Source organism: Monodelphis domestica, chromosome 7 (assembly GCF_027887165.1).
Source record: "Monodelphis domestica isolate mMonDom1 chromosome 7, mMonDom1.pri, whole genome shotgun sequence".
In the NCBI taxonomy this organism is placed as follows: domain Eukaryota; kingdom Metazoa; phylum Chordata; class Mammalia; order Didelphimorphia; family Didelphidae; genus Monodelphis; species Monodelphis domestica.
The window spans coordinates 91,684,697-91,707,106 of NC_077233.1; the positions used below are offsets into that span (position 1 = coordinate 91,684,697).

Sequence of the window (22,410 nt, forward strand, 5' to 3'; positions counted from 1 at the left end):
TGGGCTTCCAATTCCTCAACTACAAAATGACAAGGATTGGACAAGTAGCATCTAAAATCCATTCCAGCCCGACCTGCTATAGTTCTATGCCTCTCTGTCTGTTTTCCTGGTTTTTCTCTGACTCCTCTGTGGTCCAAGCTTCCAGCCCCAGTTATAGGGCCCCACCCTTCCCTCCATGCTTGCTACATAGCTGGGTCTTTGGCGCCACCCCCTGGTGGGCCGGCCGCTCCCTCCCCCCCCCCCCCCTCACCCCCAGGGTTCTGACTTCATCACCCAAGCTCCGGGTCTTCTTTAAAGGCTGTATTATCGCCTAACAGAAGAAGAAGCTATAAACGGGCTGTGCAGAGCATCAAACCTTCCACTTCCAGGGAGAACTGGCAGAGGAGTGTCCAGGGCTGATGTGTTACTCAAAGCAATCCCCCAGGAAACTCTATCTTTGTCTTGGGCAGGTAAACCTGATGGGGAGTATTCATTCGATTTTCACTGGTGAGAGGTGGGACACAGAATGGTGCCGAGGAAATTTTGCTGGATTAGGAGCTGGGGTCTAGTCTAAACACTGGGTAACACTGAGCAAATTTCTTTCCCTTTCCAGGTCTTGGTGTCCTTAATGATAGAAACTAAGGATTTGCAAAAATACTAAACTGACAGTTCACCTTTCTTTGCATCTAGATTTCAGGGCTAGAAAGTGGTGGGGTCCAGAGAATCACAGGACCTCAGATCTAGAAAGAAGCCCAGAATTTATCCAGTCCCACTTGTAATCAACTAGAAATTCACTTGGGAACATCCCTAAGGAGTAACCATTCAGCCTTGGCTTGAATGTGTCCAGTGCAGTGATGGGAACATATGACCTCCCAAGATAGCCCATCCCTCTTTGGGCAGTCTCTGATTGTTGGGAGTTTTCTCTTACTTCAAAGAAAAGGTCTTTTTACTCTAGATAGGATAATTAGCATCCAGAACATTTATGCCCAGGGCTTAGAGAAGTGCCAACAAAAAATTTCTAGGTCCCAGATGCACCCTAAAAGAGAAAAGGAGAATAGGTTTGGCAAGCTCCAGAGAAAGAATGTGGATGATTACAGGGTAGGGATGAGGTGATATGAGGACAGGCTACATGGGGAGGAGGAGGTGGGAGGATGACCTCCCAGAAAGCAATAGGAAGAAAGTTCTGCCAAACAAGATCTGACTCCCTCGACACCCCTACAGGAAAAAGACAAAACAAAAAACAAAAAATCCAAGAAGCTGTATTCCAGGTCATCCATCCACTTTGTGTAGTCCCCATCTTCCTAAATATCAACACTTCTCAATGTTGTCTGCTGCCATGGGGCTAGCATCCCCATCCAGTCAAAGATACTGATATTCTCTCCCTGCCATCAAAAGTTCTACAGACTGTCCCAGGCCTCATAAACTCTTTGAAAGTAAGATATTGATGGCTGATAATGGTTATGAAGTTTCTCTTTCTAAAAAGTTCATTGTAATAGAGATCTATGGTTGCATTGATATAAAGAACTCTTAGAAGAGAAAACTCCTTCTTTCAATGGAAGATGGTGACTTCTTTGCATAATAAATAAAATAAAATAAATAAAAATAATAAAGTATGAGAATTGGACTAGGTGACCCTTTTAGGTTTCCTGCTCTGTGTTGTTACCCACAATTTATGAATTCCATGCCCATCTACACATGATCAATGTTTTGACTGTAGAATTTCTGGCTAAAAATGTAGAAATGCTATTGCTCTAATGTAATGAATAAGGTTTTAGGGAGACCCAATCTTTACCAATTCCAAATAGTCTTTAAGAGTCTAACTCTACCCATGGCAATGAAACCCTACCAATGTCTTCTGGATACTCTTATGAAACTTCTAGAGGATTTTTGGTAATCTTGAATACCCTGAATCTTGAAATGGCCTATAAGCAAGAGATGAAGGGAAAGGAAATCAAGATCAAATGTTTTCTGGGAAGGAGGAGTCGATATCCTCCAGCTTCCTTTTCCCCAGTCAATAAGCATTTATTAAATGCAAGGTCTACAAAGATAAAAATGAAATGGCCTCTGTCTTCCAGGACCTTATAATTGATAGGGAGAGATAACATGTGTACAAGTAATCATATACAAAGTACATATAAGAACATATAAAATAAAATCAAGGATGTTTTTGGAGGAAGAAACCAATAGCTAGGGAGATTGAAAAAAGCCTTAAATATAAGGAATGGTTAAGTTGGTCTTTGAAGAGAACTAAAAAACAGGTGATGGGAGAGACCACCCTAATTAGGCATGGAAGATAGTTTCTACAAAGGTAACACAGGAATAGAAAAAGGAATGTTGTACAGGAGGAAAAGCAAGAAGGCCTGTTGGACTGGATTGTAGACTAGATGAAGCGAATGAAGATTTAATATATGATAAGGCTGGAAATGTTAATTGTAGCCAGGTTGACAAAGCTTTGAAATATCAAACAGAAGAGCTGGCATTTGGACCTAAAGGAATGGAAGGATGGCAGTGATCTAGTCAGTATAAGGAATCACCCTAACTCCCTACTTCAGGAATTACCAGCCTTGTTATTTCATTTGAAGGAGAAAGCAATGCCCTATAAATCAGGATATCCTGAAATCCCAAAACCCTGCCACCTCCTGTTCCTTGTTCTTTCTACATACTCTCAGAGCCCTCTTCCAATGCCATATGCTATCTGTCTTAGATAAACTCACTTAAGGTAGTAGGAGTTGAAAGACTACTAGATTTGAAGTCAAAGAAATCTAGGTTCAAATTCTGATTCTACTGCAAGTGAGACATTGGACAAATCCCTTCCCTTCTCACATCTTAATTTCTCAATTTGTTAAATGAGATGATTCCTAAAATTTCTTCCACCTCTAAATGCTATAAACCCAGCATCATTTACATTTTAAAAGGTCAGCTGATGCACTTTTTGTGGCAGCAAAGAATTGGAAAGTAAAGGGATGTCCATCCATCGGGGAATAGCTGAACAAATTGTGGCATATGATGGTGATGGAATACTATTGTGCTATAAAGAATGACGAACAGGGTGATTTAGAAAGAGCTGAAAAGACCTACATGAACAGATGCAGAATGAAATGAGCAGAACCAAGAGAACATTATACACAGTAACTGCAAAATTATGGAACAATCAAATGTGATAGACTTTGCTATTAACAGTAATACCCAGGACAGTTCTGAGAGACTTATGAAAAAGGATGCTCTCGGTGGAAAGGAAAACTGAATCAAGCTTTTGGCTTTTCTGCCACTGAGGTAGAACCTACAGCAGCTGAAATGTTGGAGTGAATATATCGACAACTATGACAGTTGGGGGGGGGGTGACTTAGAGAGTGACAGTTGCTCTTGAGTGGTCACTCTTTCCTGGCCCTTGGACTGGAAGGAGCTCTCTCCCTGTCTCTGGATAGAAATACCTCTATTCTTGGATTTTCCCAACTGTGTGCTCTACCTGAATTCCTGTGGTCCTGTCATCCAACAAAAGGATTTAAGGGGAGTGGTTTGAACTTAAGGCTGGTCTTCACAGCATTAGCCCAAAGAGGCAGGCCCAACCAGCTCTGAAGGTCAGAACTATTTCTTCCTCTTGCTGTCTTCTGCTAAAGACTTTGAACTTAAGAACACTAGCATAGATTAGCATAGACAGGAATAAAAGAAACCCTCCACAATCCTGCAAGGCCTGGCCTCAGATCAAAAGCTGAGAGATTCAAACCCGATCTGGGGAAAAGTATAGGGAAATCTTTACTTCCCTCAACCCTGATACCCTTTCAATCCAAACTTGTTAGTAAATTCATCTTGAGTTAAATAACCCACAGTCAGATAAGAGGAAAACTATCATTTCAAGGGGGACATAGAGGGAGCAGAACCTAAGGAACACCATTCAACCATAAACGGTCCTTATCGGACCCCTGCCCATAGACCTTGGTCCAGGGGAGGCTTGTCCCTCAGGAGGGTCCGTGCTTATCTGCCCTGGGGTATCTTCAACATCCAGAGAAGATATCCCTCAGGCTATCATAGTTGCCCATTTCTTGGGAACCCCACTTTTCAAAGACAGCCTCTCAGCAAGGGGTATCTCTCCCTTTACCTCATCAGCAGCCATATTCCCTCTGCCCCTTCAACTCCTCCATTCCCTGTTACAAAACCTTCCTTATCCCCTGATACCGCTTCAATCCTCAACAATTCCTTTAACTATTACATAGCCACATCTAGAGAAAGAACTATAAGAGTAGGAATACAGATGAAAACATGATTTATCACTTGTTTACTTGTGATATGATTTGGGGGTTTGGTTTTATAAGATTATTCATTTACAAAAATGAATAATATGGAAATATAATACATAATACATGTATAACCCAGGGGAATTTCTTATCAACTCCAAGAAGGGGGAGTGACAAGGGGAGGGAGGCAACATGAATCATGTAGCTTTGGAAAACTTATGCAGAAATTTGTTATTGGATTAAAATAAAGGTAAGAAAAAGAAATTAAAATAAAATAATTCCTAGAATAAAAATAAATAAATAAAAGACCAGCTGAGAGATAGAAATGGGAAAAGAAGTTCTAATGGTGGGATTATTTTTCTTTAAAAAAATTTTTTTTAACCCTTACCTTCTGTCTTAGAATTAGTATTGTGTGTTGGTTCCAAGACAGAAGAGTGGTAAGGGCTAAGCAGTGGAGGTTAAGTGACTTGCTCAGGGTCATACAGCTAGAATGTGTCTGAGGCCAGATTTGAACCTAGGACCTCCCATCTCTAGATCCGTCTCTCAATCCACTGAACCACCCAGCTGTCCCCAGAATTCTTTTTCTATGTGGTAAAGAAAAGACATTTTTGGCAGGGAATCCCTTAAATTCACAGCACACAGGGGCAAATGAGCACAACTCACTCAGAATAAGACAGCAGGCTTCAAGAATCAGGCCACAAATATTGAGCTGGAGGAAAAGGAAGAAAGGCAGCAAGTTTCTCAAACTCCAGACCAAATAAATATCAGAGACTGGGACAGTACAACACCACAGGAAAACCACAGCCCTCTTCTCTACGATACATGGCTGCCCCCCCCTCCTTTTCAGGAAATACTACCTTTTTTAAGCATTAACCTCAAAACCCACTAAGCAAAGCCTATGTGACTCAGACTCAACAAAGCAGAGACAAAAGCATTTGCCTCTTTACCCTCCCAGTCAACGCTCCAGGTCTATCTTCGCCTTTAAAACGAGGTCTTCAGGACTTCAGAGGACAAGTATTCTCTCTCTACTGCCCAATCTCCAGGAAAACCAGGAATAGGTCTCTCTGACATCTGGGATGCTGAGCAAAGAGGACATTATCTCCCAAGTCCTCCAGGTGGCGCCAACATGCCACAATGTACCTTATCAAACTGGGAGCCAGAGGGCAGGATGGACACTGGAGAGGAAATAAGGTCAGCCTACTCATGAGGCCCTAGGGTATCTGACCCTGACCTGGACTAGACCCATTCCTCCCCCAACCTTCCAGATCCCTCTAGGTCTTAAGTCACTGACTGGCACAGAAATGTATGAAGCCCCCAAATAAGCTGAGGAATCTGTTGGGGGGCACTCTGGGGATGGGGTGTAACTTGAGGGAGATGCAGGAAAAGGGCACTTGGAGTCAAGAAAAAACCTGAGTGAATCCCAGCCAGGACACTGAAAAGTTATGGCACCCCAGGCAAGTTCCCTCACTTTTCTGACTCTACTTTCTTCAACCATCCAACAGCAAACTGGGCTAACCCAGGGCATTTGAGAGGAAAGAAAACAAGAGCCATCCCTACCCTGGAGGAGCTGACATTCAGATTCAGATGAGAACTCAGCATGAAGAGCTTCCTACAAAATCCATACAAAAGAGGTCCAGGCAAGAGCAACTGGAGATGGGGAGAAAAGGGGCTGGAAAAAACTTCTTGTGCAAGATAGTATTTGAAATTATTCTTGAAGGGAAACAGGGATTCAAGAGGCCAAGAGGAGGAGGCAGAGGGGGACCACAAGTCCAAAGGAATGGACTGATGGGGGCCAACATGGCTGGACCATCAACATGTGGCAATAACAGGACAGTACTCAGACTAGTACTTACAGGTCTGCTGTGATGAAAGTGGGAGCTAGACTGGGCGTCAGGACATGAGTTCTAATCCAATTTGGGATAGCTAAAGAGCACATTGGATAAAGCACTGGACCTGGAGTCAAGGGAGACCTGCGTTCAAATCTAATCTCAGATATTTACAATAGTAAAATTGTAAAAAAAAATTGTAAAATAGGAATGAGGATAAGAATAATAACAACATCCACTTCCCAGGATTATCATGAGGATCAAATGAGATATTATTAGTTAAATAAGATATTATATTGTGAATTTGTTTTGAAAACCTTAAAGTATTATATAAATGCTAGCTTTTTAAATATATATATATATATATGCTGAACCTTTACTGCAATTGTTCATTGTTTGATTACTTTTTTAGTTAAATAAACCATCATATCAGCAATAAAAAGTGATAGTTTTATTTCTTCTTTGCCTATGCATAGTCCTTCAATTTCTCATCCATGCTATAGCTAATATCTACCTCTAGAGAAAGAACTGATATAGAGTCTGAATGTAGATCGAAATACACAATTTTTTCTTTTCTTTAATTTTTTCCAGTTTTTTTGCCTGAAGAGAAAAGTCTTGCATTCTGTTTCTACATCTCCCAGATACCATTCTCATTTTTTACCTATGTGTCTTTGAATAAGTCACTTTCCCTCTTGGCCTCAATTTCTTCATCTATAAGATGAAAAGTTTGAACTAAAATATGTATAGTAGTACTTGCTTTGGTAGAAAGAATTGTGAACAAAGTGGAACAGGAATGTAATTGAACATTCCTGTGCAATAAGAAATGACAAATAGGAGAAGACTGGAATGAATTGATGCACAGTGAAATGAACAAGTCCAGGAACAATAAATGTAACTATGACAATATAAACGAAAATGCTGAAAGGAACCAGAATCCTATAACAATTGAGAAACCAATAATAGTTCTGCTAACTTCACTCTGCCTTCTGTTCATTTTAGACTTTCCATATCTTTTTTAAGTTATCTATTTCCTCATTTTTTACAGCATTCTGTCTCGTTCACATATCAGTTTATTTAACCATTCCTCTGTTAATAGATATCCCTTTATTTTCCAGTTTTTTTCTTACCACCACAAAAAGAGCTGCTAAAATTATTTCTTATCTATAACACTCTTTCCTTCCTTCTTTGATCTCTTTTGGGTCTAGGCCTAGAGGTGGTATAGTTGTATCCAAGGACATACATTATTGATAAGGGAATATAGAGGGTTTTCTTTTTTACTAATTCCAAGTTTCTTTCTAGAATAGTTGTACCCATTCATAGGTTCTTCCACTGTTCAGTGATGTGCCTGTTTTTCCATAGCCCCTTCCATATTTATCATTTTCCATTTTTTATCTTCTTTACCACTCTAATGGGTATAAGATGGAATATCAGAATTGCTTGAATTTATATTGTTTAGTTGTTAGTAATTTAGAGCATTAAAAAAAAAAAACTCTTACCTTCTGTCGTGGAATCAATAGGCAGAAGAGCAGCAAGAGTTACACAATGTGAGTTAGGTGATTTGCCTAATGTCACACAGCTAGAAAGTATCTAAGATCAAATTTGAACCTAGGACCTCCTGCCTCTAGGCCTGGCTCCCAATCCACTGAGAGAGCCACCTAGCTGCCCCTTAGAGCATTTTTTAAAAATGGTTATCAACCTGAGTTTCTTCCCTTGAAAACTGCCTATTTATATCCTTAGACTACTTATTAACTGGGAAATGGCTTTTTTCTTATAAATTTGAATCAGTCCTCTATATATTTTAGTTATGAAACTTTTATGAGAGAAATTTGCTAACAAATATTTTCCCAATTAATTTTCCCTTTTAACCTTAGCTTTATTAGATTTGTGCAAGAAACTTTTACATTTGATGTAATTAAAATTAATCCTCTTTACTTTCTGTGATTCTCTCTATTCCTTGTTTGGTCATGAATTTTTCTCTTCTCTGTAGGTCTGCTACAGAATGATTTTCATGTTTCTCTAACAGAATTTGTGATGTAATTTTTTACATATAGCTCTATTTGGAGCTTATTTTGGGGTAAAGTGTGAGATAGTTGGTCTAAATCCAATTTCTTCTCTAATGCTGTTCAATTTCCCCAGCATTTCTGTCAAATAGCAAGTCCTTATCCCATTAACTAAGATCTTGGTGCCTGCTGGATCCCAGCATATTCTGTCTGATGCAGAGGAAAGTAAGCAGGATCAGAAGAACAATTTATATCAGAACATCAATATTCTAAAAATGAATAATTCTGAGCACTTTCATAAACTGATAGAGAAGAAAATGAGCAGAACCAGGAGAACAATTTCTATAGTAGCAATGCCATTGTAAAAACAACTTTGGAAGCCATAAAAACAATGATTAGTACAATGACCATCCAAGATTACAGAGGCTCGATAATGAAGCATACAATGCATTATGGAGAAAGGATGGATTTAGAGTGCAGGAGACACATACATATATTGTCCATATATGAAAACACCTTTATACAAATATTGAGGGAATTTGTTTTGTTTGACTATGTATATTTGTTTTAACAAATTTGTTTTTATTTCCTTTTTCCCCCCAATTGGACTGGTAAGTCCCCCAAAGGGGGAGTAAGAAAATAAATTTGTTAATTTTAAAAAAAGATGTGGGAGGGATGCTACAGATTCAAAATATGGTATGCACTTCAGATGAGACCGCTTTTATTTTGTGATGAAACCTCTCATGAAGTAGGAATAATCTGTAAATGTGTATAATATAAAAACAAAACACATCTTTCAAACATTTTTTTATCTGGAAAATAAACAGATAAGGAAATGTATCTCCTTCTCTTGTCAGAGAGGGAAGGAATTAACTATAAGGGGAAAAAAATGTTGCCTACAGTTTGTCCACCAGGGAAACTTATCACAATTTAGAAATGGAAGTTCAAGGCCAACTTCATGCTTTTATAGCTGAAGAAAGTTCAGAGGTCAAATGAGTTGCCTGAGAGCAAGTGGGCAGTAAATGGCAAATCTAGGATTTGAACTTGGGTCCTTTGATTTGGAATCTGTCTTTCCACTGAATTCAAAACCTCCTAGTTATTTTTACTTGCCTTTAAAAAAAACAAACAAAAACAAACAAAAAAACAAAAAAACCCTTACCTTCTGTCTTAGAATCAATACTGTGTATTGGTTCCAAGGCAGAAGAGTGGTAAGGGCTAGGCAACTGGAAAAGTGACTCACCCAGGGTCATACAGCTGGGAAGTGTCTGAGGCCAGGCTTGAACCTAGGACCCCCCATCTCTAGGCCTGGCTCTCTAACCACTGAACCACTCAGCTGCCTCCTTACTCCCCCCCCCCCCTTTTTTTTTTTGCTACAAGAGGATTCAGTTTTTTTGAGAGGGGGATTTTGTGTAGAAATAACCAATGTAAAAACAGAAGACATCAATAAGAGCTTTTTAAAATGAAAATTGGAATAGATAACTTCAAAGGTTTATATCTAAATCCATGAGATAAGAATGATAAAAAAAATACCCAGGAATACTTAATCCCTCCCCCCCCCCCACTTCCTTAGCTTATCTTCACCATTAGGTGAATGCCCCTAAACCAGACCTAGAAAAACAGGAGAATCCGTGCCACAGAGACCAAAGGATAAGACAGTGGAAGAAGGCAGGACAAGTGTTTCTCTGAGGTGGGGGTGATTCCTCTTTCCATCGATACAATCTCAATTTCCCTCTCCCTTCCAGTCTGACCTCCCTAAATGGGACTTCTGGTCCCCCTGCTTCCCTCCTCCTTGGAGCCTGGAAAAGGTTGCCCTAAAGACTTCCTGACTCTTCTTCAAAGTTCCCCCAGGGACCTCTTTTCCTGTCTTTTTTTTGGGGACTGGCTGGGGAAAGATCCAAGGAGAAGGGATGGGGGTGGAGAGAATTGTTGAACTTTGCAAATCAGACCCATTTGACTCACTTCCCCCTCTTCCATTGTTACACAAAAAAGGGACCCCCCCCCCATTAAACACAGCAGGTCACATCCTTTGCTTTCACCTGTAGATTGTACCTCTATTTCTTGGAACCTGACCCAGATAACTCATTTATTGGCAATTGTTCATCTTCTCTCATGCCTGCATCCCCCTTCCTCCAGTGTTCCTTCTCTGGCTCTTGGAACTTGGCCAGCTGAGCTCTCAGCCCTTTTCAGGGGGTTCCTCTTGCCCCAAGGGTCCCTAAGGAACTGGATCACAAGGGCCCATGCAGCACCGAGACTGCAGGGAGGCAATAGTGTAGGCAGCCTGGTGCTGAGCTCAATCCCAAGAAATGAGCCCAAAGAGGAGCGGGCTTTTCCACCTTCCTCTATACTACCTGCCTGGTCCCTGCCTCACTATTCCGTGTGAAGTGCCCCAAAAGGAAGTCACTAAGGCCAAGGCTTGAGTTTGCTCCTGCTTTGCCATCCTCCCCTCTTCCCTCACTCCAGGACACAAACACCCTGAAGGGAATAACCTAGACTACAGTTTCTTCTCACCCAAAGGGTTTCGACCATGGCTAGTTCTTCAGGAAGTAAATGAACTTTACAATGGACTCTCAAGAACAATCTCATTCTCTCCGTTCACTCTGACTATGGGGGTCCCTTTCAGCTGTGTCCAACTGGGCTTGTTCATCTAATCTGAGTCCATGAGCCTGCCCAGGCCTGGAATAAGGCTAGGAGCATGGAATGGCTTTGGAAACCCAAGGAGTTAGGAGGGCAGCCATAAAGCTACTGAACTGGCAGCTGAAAGGAAGGCAGGCTTAGATCTGTGTTTCTAAAGACTGGTTCCTGCTGCCTGGAGCTGGCACTACCTAACAGGGGCTACCCTCCAGACCCTCTCCAGGACTGGTGACTTCCACTCCCGCTCCCCAAGCCCTCCTGGTAATGGCCTCCCACTCGCTACAATGGGTTTTCTATTGCCTATAAAGGCTTACATCTAGTTTATAGGTCTAGCAACAGCCGTGTCACCTCTATCCAAAGGATAAATTTTAGAATGTCAGAGCTGGAAAGGACCTAAACAACCAGAGACCATCTAGTCCAGTCTCCTCATTTTTTAGGAAAAGAAACTAAACAGAAGACAGTCAGTTGCCCAAAGTCAATCCGTGAATACCAGATTTACCAAACATACTCCATGGTTTCTGCTGATTCCCAGGGTCAAACAGCACTTCTCCAAGCCTGAATTTCAGAAATTTCACCCTTCCCCTCCCATCCTATATTATTTCTTCCTCATTCATGGTGCTCCAACTCTCATCATACACATGCTGTGCCCAAGAATGAGGGTTCCCTTGCCTAGCAGAGGTGATTGTATAGACAGGCAGTGTCTACTCCAAACCAAAACATTCCAAGGAGGCCAGAGCCAAGTATACAAGGTTCAAGCTACAGCTTCTTTTCCCAGGAAAGGGCCCACAGGTTGTATCTGGGCACCAGCGTGGAAAATGAGGATGTAATGCCCAGCTCTGGGAAGGGTCAACAATATCCTGAAGTCCCCAGGCAGCCAAGCAGCCAGACCAAACAAGGCAGCAAATGAGGGTGTTGAAGGAAGGTTACTTTTAGCAGCCTGTCATTAACTTGCCACCCAACCCAGCCCTGAACAGGAGGTAAATATAGCTGATTTGCCAACCAAGAATAGCCCAAGGAGAAACATGGTCCAACAGGTCCAAAGCACCTATTGCCTTTGTAATGCCAGAGCCAGCTATTAACGCTACTCTGGAAGAATTTATTATCTCTTCCATCACAGAGGTTCCCCCAACTATTTCAAATATTCTGAGGATAACAGAATTGAGGTCAAGATAAAACTGGGCCTAGATATTCTCTAGTTTGGAAAAAGATCATGTCACCTTAGATTTCCACCTCTGACCTTTATATATACACATACACACGTGTGTATACAGATATACATACATATACACATGTGTATACATATACATACTTCTATGCATACACATACATATTCTATCTTACTTCAGTGGGGGGAATTAGGTAGTAGAAAAAGAGTTTAACATCCCCCCTTTCATTAAATGCATCAGACCTCAAATCATAGAGCCATTATCATAGCCACATCTTAACTACCCCCTTATGGGGGAATGAGGACTTTCCTCCTGCCCTTACCTCTGGGTACTGTAGTCTTTGAGACTCTCCCTCTGCAAATCCAAAAGTCAAACCTCCCTATCTGGTTCTAACAACTTCTAATTCATGGAATCTTCTCTTATCTCTGACAAGTTGTCATCCACCCTTAATTTGAAGACTTACAGAAATAGGAACCTCACTCTCTTCTAAAGCAGCCTTTTTTACTTTTGAATAGCAATTTTAGTTGCAAAGTTTTCTTTAGTCTGCCTTACAACTTCTACCTATAACTTCCAATGCTGCCCTCTGAGGCCAAGCAGAAAAGCCCTATTCCTTATCAAAACCCCTCAAATTCTTAAAAATGGCTTTCATAGTTCCCTAAAGCCTTCTTTTCCCCAGGCTAAACAGCCCATTCCCTGAACTGTCTCTATTGAGGGATCTGGTCTTCATTTCCTTCACCATCCTAGTTGCCCTCTTCCGGATAGAATGAAACCTGGTCTTTAGAGTCCCCAGGAACTCCCATTATGATGGAAGAATGGAGAATGGAAGAGATCTGATCCACGGGGTAGGAGAAAATGAAGCAATAGAGTAAGGAATATTAAGCTTCCCTGTCATAGCGCGCTTTCTCTCTCTCTCTCTCTCTCTCTCTCTCTCTCTCTCTCTCTCTCTCTCTCTCTCTCTCTCTCTTCGTTTCCCAAAGTGGCTAAAAAATGACCTTCGGAGTCCCAATGTCTGTCCTTAGCCTTAGCCTCTCATTCCCTTCCTCAGTTCTCCACCAGATGTCCAATCAGAATTTCCACCACAGTTTAGATCTACTTTGTTAATGAGCTGTCAACAAGCCTTCACAGCCTAGATGAAGTATATCCAGAGAAGAAAAAACCCAGAATCCACACACCCCAAAGCAGATACACTGTGGCACAATGGAATGTAATGGACTTCTCTACTAGCAGTAATGCAGTAATTGAGGACAATTCTGAGGGACTTATGAGAAAGAACGCTATTCACACCCAGAGAAAAGAACTGAGGGAGTAGAAACACAGAAAAAAAAAAAACAACCAAATGCTTGATCACATGGCTTGTTGGGGATATGATTGGGGATGTAGACTCTAAACAATCACCCTAGTACAAATATCAATAATATGGAAATAGTTCTTGAACAATGACACATGTAAAACCCAGGAGAATTGAGCTTCCACTATGGGAGGTGGGTAGGGGATGTGAGGGAAAGAAGATGAATCTTCTAACCATGGAAAAATATTCTAAATTAATTCAATAAAATTTTCCAAATTTTAAAAAAAAAAAGGAAAAGGAAAGTAATAAAAATAAATAAATAAAATAGCCTCCAAACACCTCTCAAAAGTCCTTTTAGGGTCATCTTCACCTTTCCTTTTTGGGTAGTATCACAGCTTCAAAGATTCTTAATCATTAAAGAGTATTTAGCCTGGATCTACCCTTTATCTCTATCACAGTTTACCTTATAAAATATCTATCATAAATATCTATCATCAGGTAAATGCAGTTAGATTTTAAGCTCCTTAAAGATAGATAATAGGTGACTATCTGTACTTCCATGGCTTAGCAAAGTCTTGGGTAAGTGCTTAATGTTTCTGGAATTCAATTAGATAACATACAAACACATGCAAACTCCAAAGCAGATTTGTTTTTGGAGAGCACCAAGAAAAGCAATGAAGAAAATTAACACCATCTTTCACTAAAGAACCTTTCAGTGTCATTTTGGTAAAATCATTGGGTTCACATTTTACTTCAGACACTAGCAGGATGACTATGAGAAATTCATAATCTCTCAGCATCAGCTGCCCTATCTTCAAAAAAGAAATAACTACTTTTACTGCCTATACCCTAGGGAAGCTGAAATGAAAGTCATTTGCAATTCCTTAGAGGTGTCAAACACCTGGCAAGGTCCTTCAGTGCTACCTGAATCAGATAAAATGTAATTGGGTAGTATTTAACAAAATAAATAAAAATACAATAAAACATAAGGCATCTATACTTGGTTTCTAAATTAAGTGCCTGCAGGGATTCTTATGTAGAGTTCCTATTTCTATATTTGACACCACTACCCTAAGAACTACAGAAATAAGAGATTACTTTTATAATCATGAAGGCGGCTTTCCCAGGAAGCCTTGAGTTTTACCATTCTTCTGAGGAAGGCAAGGTGAGAGAATTCTTATTTTACACAAAGGGAAACTGGGGCTGAGATTAAACATGATATGCCCTAGGCCACATAACCAGTGGAAGGAGGGTGCAAGTTCTGACTAGTTTCAATTTTTATGGTTTCTCCCCTTAGCACTCATACTATGATATTCGGTTCAATCATTATCCAAGACTATTAGTTCACAATTAGCCTTCGTAGTAGTGAGATGATTATGGTGCAGTACTTACAATACTACAGTATTGCATCCTAGAGTGTCTTTCTAAACATACCTGGCATCAGCAGTGACCCTGGGCAAGTCACTTAACCCCCATTGCCTAGCCCTTGCCATTCTTCTGTCTTGGAACCAATACACAGTATCGATTTCAAGATGGAAGGTAGGGGTTTAAAAATGAAATAAACATACCTGGCATAAAATGGCCTGCTCTGTACACTCTCCCTACTCTAATCCATCCTCCTATCAGTTTGATCCTAAATACCATCTGACCTCAACAAGCTCCAGTCAGGATTTTTTTTAAAATCCTGTTTGACTTTTAAAGCCCTCCATAACTTGGTCTTTTCTTATGACTTTCTCACCCCTTCATGTACTCTAATCCAGTACCTCTGGCATCCTTGACATTCCTACTCCCCTTCTCTCCCATGTGTAGAACTCCTTCCTTTTTTGCTTCCTTGATTGCTTCAAATATCAATGTTCCACCTTCTGAAAGAAGCCTTTTTATCTTCCTTAATCTAAGTTCCTTTCCTCTGAAACCATCCCCCATTTAGCCTGTATATATATTTTGTGTACATGTAGTTATTTGCATGTTGTCTCTCCCAATAAGGAGCACTTCCTTATAAAGAGCGGGTACTTTTTTGGGTACCTCCAGCATTTAGCAGTACTTGACATACACTAGGCACACTTAATTCTTGTTGACAACTTTGGCACTTTTCATGTATTATCCTCCCTAACAGGCTGGACTTCTTGATGGCAGGCACTTTGTCATGCATCAAACCTAGCAGAGTCCTGTGAATACACTGTAACTTGTTGAATGAACACAAGTTATGGGTACCCCCACAATCTTAATGCCTCCAAAGCATTGGCTGAGATGATTGCAGGAATTTTTACCGATTAAAAGTGAATCTTTCCAGTCCTCAGATAAATTTTAAACTTAAGATGAAACCAGTCTCAATGTGGGGATCCAGCAGCTTTCCAGATAGAAGAGACTGGATCTGGATGACTTGCTACAGAATCCCAAATCTACCTAATTTTCTGCCTAGATGACTATAGATGAGTCACTCCCCTTCTTTCCAGAATAAAGTTTCTTCATTTGTAAAAGACAGAGTTGGACAATTCTCAATCCTATAAACTGCCTGGCCATTCATTCATATGGCCTTTCTCCAAGTTCTGCAGATCTCAACTACCTCCTGGAAAGTTACTATTTGGGGCTACAAAGAAGGTCCAGCGTACTGTTAAACCCAGACTGGGTAGAACCACCTTTCCCCTCATTAAAGTAGTAATGAAATTATCAAAATCATGATTAATCCTTCATCTATGCTTTTCCTATTTTATCACAGGCCAGCAGTCTCCCTAAGACTCGGAAAAAAGAGGGTCTTTGCCTACTCCTTTCCTCAAAGATGAAAACTTGGGTTGCAAAGAGAGCTTGACCAAATACAATCAAATCTTTAACACCCAAAGTAAGTATAAGCTGCTCTCTTCTCCTTCATGTGTGTCATAGAATGAATTCTAAAAGAAGGCAGCCACAGTCTGGTTAACACCTCCCTTTCCCTAGTTTGAGGTACTATAAAATCACATGTGGGATGGGCCACCCCATCAAACTGATGTGACTGATTAGACTTGGCATTTGGCTGCTTCTTCTGTTGAATGGAGAAAGAAGATCTGACAAGGCAAGGTGCCCAGATGGAACAGCTCAGGCCAACAGGATTATAGTAAAGTACACTGTTTTATTTAGTCTGATATGTTTCTATACAGAATGCAGAAAACACATCTTCTTAAAACCATATGTAAGGAAATAAAACACACATCAGTTGTTGGTGAACACTTTTTAATAAGATCTGCTCTCCACATTACAGTGCCTGATGGCTAACAGAGGCAGCCCTGGTGCAAATGGGAAGGAGGTTGGCTGAAACAGCATTATTATTATTATTCTGTTCACTGCCCCTTTGCCTCCAGTTTCTATGGTGACAGGTAGAGCCAGGCCTGCCCCATCTGCGCATGGCTGGGATGGAATGGTGGAGTTGCTGGGGCAACGGGGCTATTTGGAAGGCCTTTCACTCAAACAACTTGCTCTGGGGCTTTTTGAAATGTTATTTATTTTTGCAGGGGACCACATAAAGTATATTAGAATCAAAAAAGGGTAACTGGGCCAAATCTGGCCCCTAAATGTGTATACCTGACTCATGTACTGGGAACATTCCCAGTCCATAGAGCTCACTCAAGCTATGACCCAATGCTGGTCAGAATGTGTCCTGGTCTACTGAGCTCCCTTCATGAGACTCCTTTCTTGCCTCCCAAATGCCTCTGGAAGAAGGGCCAGATCCCATGAGAGTCCCTTTTTTTTCTGTGAGGGAATCAAGGAAACAACCTCACAGCTCCCACTGGGTAAAGTTGGTGAGAGGCATATAAACACAGAATTAGGAACTGCTCAGTTCAAACATGTAGATGTAACAACACTGGCTTCTAGTCAGAAAAATCTGTTTTGGAAAAGCACAGTAGAAAATGTCCCCTAGGCAAATGAAGAGGTGAAGGCCAATGACCTGCCCAGCCATCCTTCAGGGGAAGCCCACAAATATACTTTGCAAAACAGTCAATATGGCTTAAAAGTGTCTGATGGGTGTGCAAAGTGAGCTGGAGTCTGCGCACCCCCCATCAAGGAAGGGAAACATTATTGCAAAGGATTTTCCTCCCTAATATGTACCAAAAATAGCTTTCAAATGGCCAAGAAGGTCATGCTTAAACAATTTAGTCCAAAGAGAGAAAAAAATAGGTGGAGCAGGGCACCTCCAGAGTGCCTCAAGTCACAGGACAGAGACAAGTTAAATTCATTCTAAAAAGGCAAGAAATCCAGACATGGTTCTAGAATCAAAACAATGACAGAAAAAAGTCAGAATGTGAAAAGCAATCAGTCCCATGGAATCAACCCTAAGAAGCTAAGCTCATACAAACTGCTGTAAGCATTACCATTTTTAATCTTTTTTTATAATAAAACAATTTGAGACTGTATCAAAAATTTAGTAAAAAAATTAGATTTGAGAGTCCACCGATTTTTACTATTAACTATATTGCTGGCACTTTCCTTCCCAATCACCAGACAGCTTTCAGCATGTTGGAGTCCAGAAACCTGGGGATGGGAGGGCCAGAACAAAGGAATGAGATGCTGTCAGAACACAACTGCCAAGAATTTGAGAGTAAGGAAATAGCATCACACTACATAAAAATATTGCATCTTCACCAAAACATCCCCCACTGAGTGTTTCAAAAACCATGTTTTCCTTAAAACAGAGAGAGAGAGAGAGAGAGAGAGAGAGAGAGAGAGAGAGAGAGAGAGAGAGAGAGAGAGAGAGAGAGAGAGAGAGAGAGAGAGAGAAAGAAAGAGAAAAAAGTCAATGCAGTCTAAAACCCTACCTAATCATTTCTAGGATTTGCTTTCCTTACTGGTGGCCCATTTTCACCACCAGGTCCACTAGAAGCACCAGGGTCACCAGGAGCAGTGTGCCTCTGCTTGCCTCTCATCGTTACATTTCCATCCAACAACTAATGCCCCTTAAAGCTTGCCTAGAGCACACAGGGAGGATTGTCTGGCCCCATAAAATAATCTCTGACCATCCAGCACCAATACCAGGGGAGAGTCAGGGAGGGCCAGGTCAGCAGGTCTGTGAGCTTACTCACATGAAGTACCCAGAGTTCTTCCTACAATCCACAAAAATGCCCCAAATCAGTCTCTGGCTTAACCGAGGAACAAAGTTTACATTGTGTGAAAAAATAGGATTCCTTTGATAAAAAATACTGTCCCTTGGTCTTCTCTAACTAGTTTTGAAACACCCTGGGAGCTTATTTTTAGCAAAGCAGGGCCCCCTCCCCCCACCCCACAACCCCACCCCAAAACTATACATACAAGTTTAGGTAAACAGCAGATTAAATGTAAAAATGTAACATTAACTTCTGAAAGTCCTTTGATTTTAATCTTTAGGCTACTTTTTCCATGTTACATCCTGCAGCTAGACACACGTGAATAGAAAAAAAAAAACAAAACAGTACAGTTAGTGTTAAAGGCAAACAGAGTACACCAGGGATGGAATGTCCAGCCCAGTGCCATCTGCAAGTCCATCCATCCATTCTTTCTGCGCTCTGTGCCCATTGGTGCTTTCAGAAGCTGGCCATCAGAAATACTCAGCGAAGAATTCTCTATGAACAAACAAAAGCTGTTAGGCAAAAAAAAAAGAAAGAAAAAAAGAAAAAAACTCCCCCAAAGTTCACCAGGCCACTTTGGGGTGGTATAAAAGAACCAGAGAGGGAGGGTTTTTTTTTTTCAGGCCCTGTATATGGGTGTGTGTTTGGGGTCAAGTGTTGATTTCTGGTTGGCAATGAACTGTGGGCCATCAATCCCTATCAACAACACTGGTATGGATCTCCAGGCCCCTTCCCTCAAAGCCCAAGACTTGCTGTTAAGGAGGAACATATGGAGGTGGAGACCTGTAAGGGGTCATGTTCTTCGGGCGTGAGCCTTTTCCCTCCATGGGGGCTGTGAAGGGTGGGGGGGGCTGATAGGGAGGTGCATTAGGGTCTTCATCCCTTAAGGGAGTATATTCTCCAATGGTATCCTGGTTCAATGGAGTGGTCTCTGGCATGTTCTGATTTGGATATTCCGGAGGAGGGAGAGGAGCCTTTTCCTCTTGTAGGATGAGAGGCATGCTGGAGGAAGGGGGTGGCTTAGAGTCATCCAGTTCATCAGCAAAGATGATTGGCACGCCTTTTTTGATGAAAGTTGCTTGGTCTTCAATTGTGAGCTTTCCTTTCCTTTTCTTTCGATAACAGATCATAGCAATGATACCAGCAATGAGAAGGATAGCAGCCACCACCACAGCAGGAATGACTGTGTGTAGGTAGACATCATCCTCACTGCTCTTTTCAGGGTCTTTCTCAGTCACAACTGTAGGGGGAGCTTCTGAAGGCATCTTTCTGTCTGCTGTAACAGGAATAAACTGAATGTGTCTACAGCTGCCTGATCCTGTTACAGAAATGCTCACAGCCTTAAAATCAGGCTCCAAGGTATTAGAGAAAATGGGGCGCGGTTTTCCATCATCATCTGAGATTCTTTTGCTCAACCCTCGGATCTGTTCCTTGGGGCAGGGATCCAGAGGCAGAGTATTATTTGTCCACTCCACCACAATAGAGCCCTTTGTGATGTTCTGTAAGGTGATAGTACTGCTATTTCGGTCCCCAAAGGCAAGAGCCAGTTTCTTTACCAATGTGATTTTTTTATGAATGTCATTAACCACTGAAGCAGGATCACCTGTGAATTTTGCCTTAAATTTGGCCGGAGACCTATCTCCCTGTGGACGCTTGTGTACATGGATTTCAAAGGCATCCACAGCTGAGAGGCCGCCTTTATCTGTTGCATGCATGAAGTACTCATGCTTGCCCAGGTGACTGTTGTCAGGAAGACCATACATCAGCTGACTATTGCTATTAAATTGGACCCAAGACTTCTCCCCTACCATCTGCTGCTCCCTAAGCTTCAGAGTTAGCTTCAGCTTATCAGTAGTTGTGTCCTCCTCATCATAAAAAGTATCTAATGGGATTTTTACTTCAAAGTAAGTGCCCACCCAGGCATCCACCCTGTCAATGTGGTTTTTGAGTGTAGGAGGCTTGTTGGGCTCACCCCCTCGGGTTGTGCCACTTGTTGTGGTTCGGATTCGAGTTGATGGAGAAGCGGTTTCCAATCTGGTGAGAGGTGCTTTGGTTGTGACCCTGGGTACTGGCCTCGAAGTTCGTGGTTTTTTGGTAGGCCTTCGGGTTGTAGCTGTTGAGGAGTCTGTGGTTGAAGGCGTGGCTGGTTTCAAAGTAGTTATTCTTGGTTTCTTAGTGGTGGTGGTAGGAGGGGTAATAACAGCAGTGGGTTCTATGTAGCCTGGAACTGTTGTTGGCCGAATCTGGCCAGGGACTGTAGTGCCTATATCGGATACTCTGGTAGGCTGTATTGGCCCCAGAGTTGGGGTCTGAACAATGGCACCTCTCGTTCGAATAGTAACTGCTGGTTTTCCAGGAACAGGATCTCGTACTGGAGGAGCTGCAGTTTCTGTAGGAGGTGCAATGGCTGGGGAGGTGGGTGTAGGAACAATCCTAGATGGTGGTTCTTGGAGAGCTGTTGTAGGAGGTCCAATGGCAGTGACTGGTGTGGGTGTTGCATTAATCTGTCTCCTTATCCGTTTTGGAAAATGGGGTTTCTTATTAGCAATATGCCAGCCTACAACAGGATAGCCAAGCTGAGCAGACATTGTACCTTCTTTAGCTGGAGTTTCAACACTACTAATGTTAGGGACACTGTTTTGGTTCAAAGAACAACCTAACTTCCATGAAAGTAAGGCTCCATTTTCTACTACTTTTTTTGCATTTCCTGGGCCTGCCATGAAGGCTGACATGTCAAATAGTCTGTTATTTACAACTGGAACCAATTTCATATTATGCAGTTCTACTTCCGAGAAACGTTTCATTCTATTTAAGAGCTCGACCCTCTGCTTTGGTGTCATTTTTGTGAGATCGGCATCCAAAATTACAGTCAGGATAGTTACTGGTTCATCAGCCCCACATACAAATGGAGCAGCTTCATTAGCATCTTGTGATGCAACTCTTACTGACTGTGGCTCACTGTGATCTTCAGGATACACTTCAATAGAGAAAACATTCATTGCTTGGGACACATAACTTCCATTGGCTGCCAGCTGCATGGCATTGACAGAAATGTAATGTACACCTTTGTCTGTATTAAGAGGAAGACCTTCGAGCAGACGGCTCTCTGGATCCCAGTGTAGCCAAGAGGGCAAAACTTCTTTCCCAGCTTCTGACATCTAGGAAAAAAGACACATTAAACAGAAAGTTAATTTTGCCACCCAACTGCATTGGAAAATATTAAAAACAACTGACAAAATTTAAATCTAAGTTTAGACTCAAATATAACAGGCCTTATACTAGAAATGCACATTTCAGCCAAGAAGGTAAATTCACCCCACCTCTAATTGAAGGTACAAGCTTTACTGTGGCTGCATCCACCAATCATGAGGCAAGAGGGGCTTCCTGGATGAAGAGCAATTCAATTTGCATTTTAAAATGTTCTACACTAAATTGTTAATGGATGCCTGGATCTGGGATTATCTGGAACTAAAAAGACAAAGCACCAACAATCAGGCTTGTTTAGGTCCCAAGTGTATGAGTAGAAGGTGAGTACTGTCATTTGCTTATTTCCTAAATACTAGATCATAAACAAGCACCTACAGAGGCAGGAGAGAAAAGTTAAAAACAGGGTCCCTGAGCCATCTTTTCTTTTTTATCTTAAAGACAAAATAAAACAAAAACTCTTACTTTCTGTCTTAGAATCAATACTAAGTATAGTTTCCAAGGCAGAAGAGTAATAACAGCTTGGCAAGGGGGGTTAATTGACTGGCCCAGGGCCCTACAGTTGGGAAGTGTTTGAGGCCAAATTTGAACACAGGACCTCCCATCTCCAGGCCTGGTTCTCTATCCACTGAGTCACCTAGCTGAGCCTCTCTGAACTGTCTTTTCACAAGGCACTTGGAAAGATAATTTAAAAAAGAAACTGCATGTGTTTCTGTCAAGCTACCTCAGTTCCTACTAGCATACTGATTTGGGGGTCAATCTGAAAACCTTTGGTGGTGGTTGTTGTTTCTGCATACACAATGTCCAGGAACACATGCATGTAATAATTCCAAGGATCTGCAGGTTTTGTCAGCATAGGTAGTCCACCTACAATGATCACAACCTTTCCAGGACCCAGTAAACTGTCTTCAAGAGTTGCTATGGCTGAAAAATTCATCACTGTGGGTAATACAATAGCAAGTCAATTAAAATAATTAATTGGCAGGTTAGCCACTAAGACTCCAATTTCCTCTCC

At 41.5% G+C, this 22,410-nt stretch overlaps 1 protein-coding gene and 1 long non-coding RNA gene across 9 annotated transcripts in view; one reads left to right on the forward strand and one right to left on the reverse strand.

The window, feature by feature from the left end:
• Positions 1 to 311: 311 nt before the first annotated feature.
• The window catches only part of LOC130455481 (uncharacterized), a 92,834-nt gene continuing 70,735 nt past the window's right edge, over positions 312 to 22,410 (forward strand). The window contains exons 1-2 of one of the 2 annotated variants that reach the window (XR_008913476.1): positions 312 to 449; positions 15,839 to 15,958. This is a non-coding gene — a long non-coding RNA (uncharacterized LOC130455481). The remainder of the gene's footprint in view (positions 450 to 15,838; positions 15,959 to 22,410) is intronic. The other variant, XR_008913475.1, reaches the window with a different exon arrangement.
• The window catches only part of DAG1 (dystroglycan 1), an 89,789-nt gene continuing 83,584 nt past the window's right edge, over positions 16,206 to 22,410 (reverse strand). For all 7 annotated transcript variants that reach the window (XM_016424391.2, XM_016424389.2, XM_056805063.1 and 4 more), the window contains one exon: positions 16,206 to 21,349. In XM_016424391.2, coding sequence (XP_016279877.1) covers positions 18,947 to 21,349 — 2,403 coding nt within the window. In that variant the 3' untranslated portion in view covers positions 16,206 to 18,946. The remainder of the gene's footprint in view (positions 21,350 to 22,410) is intronic.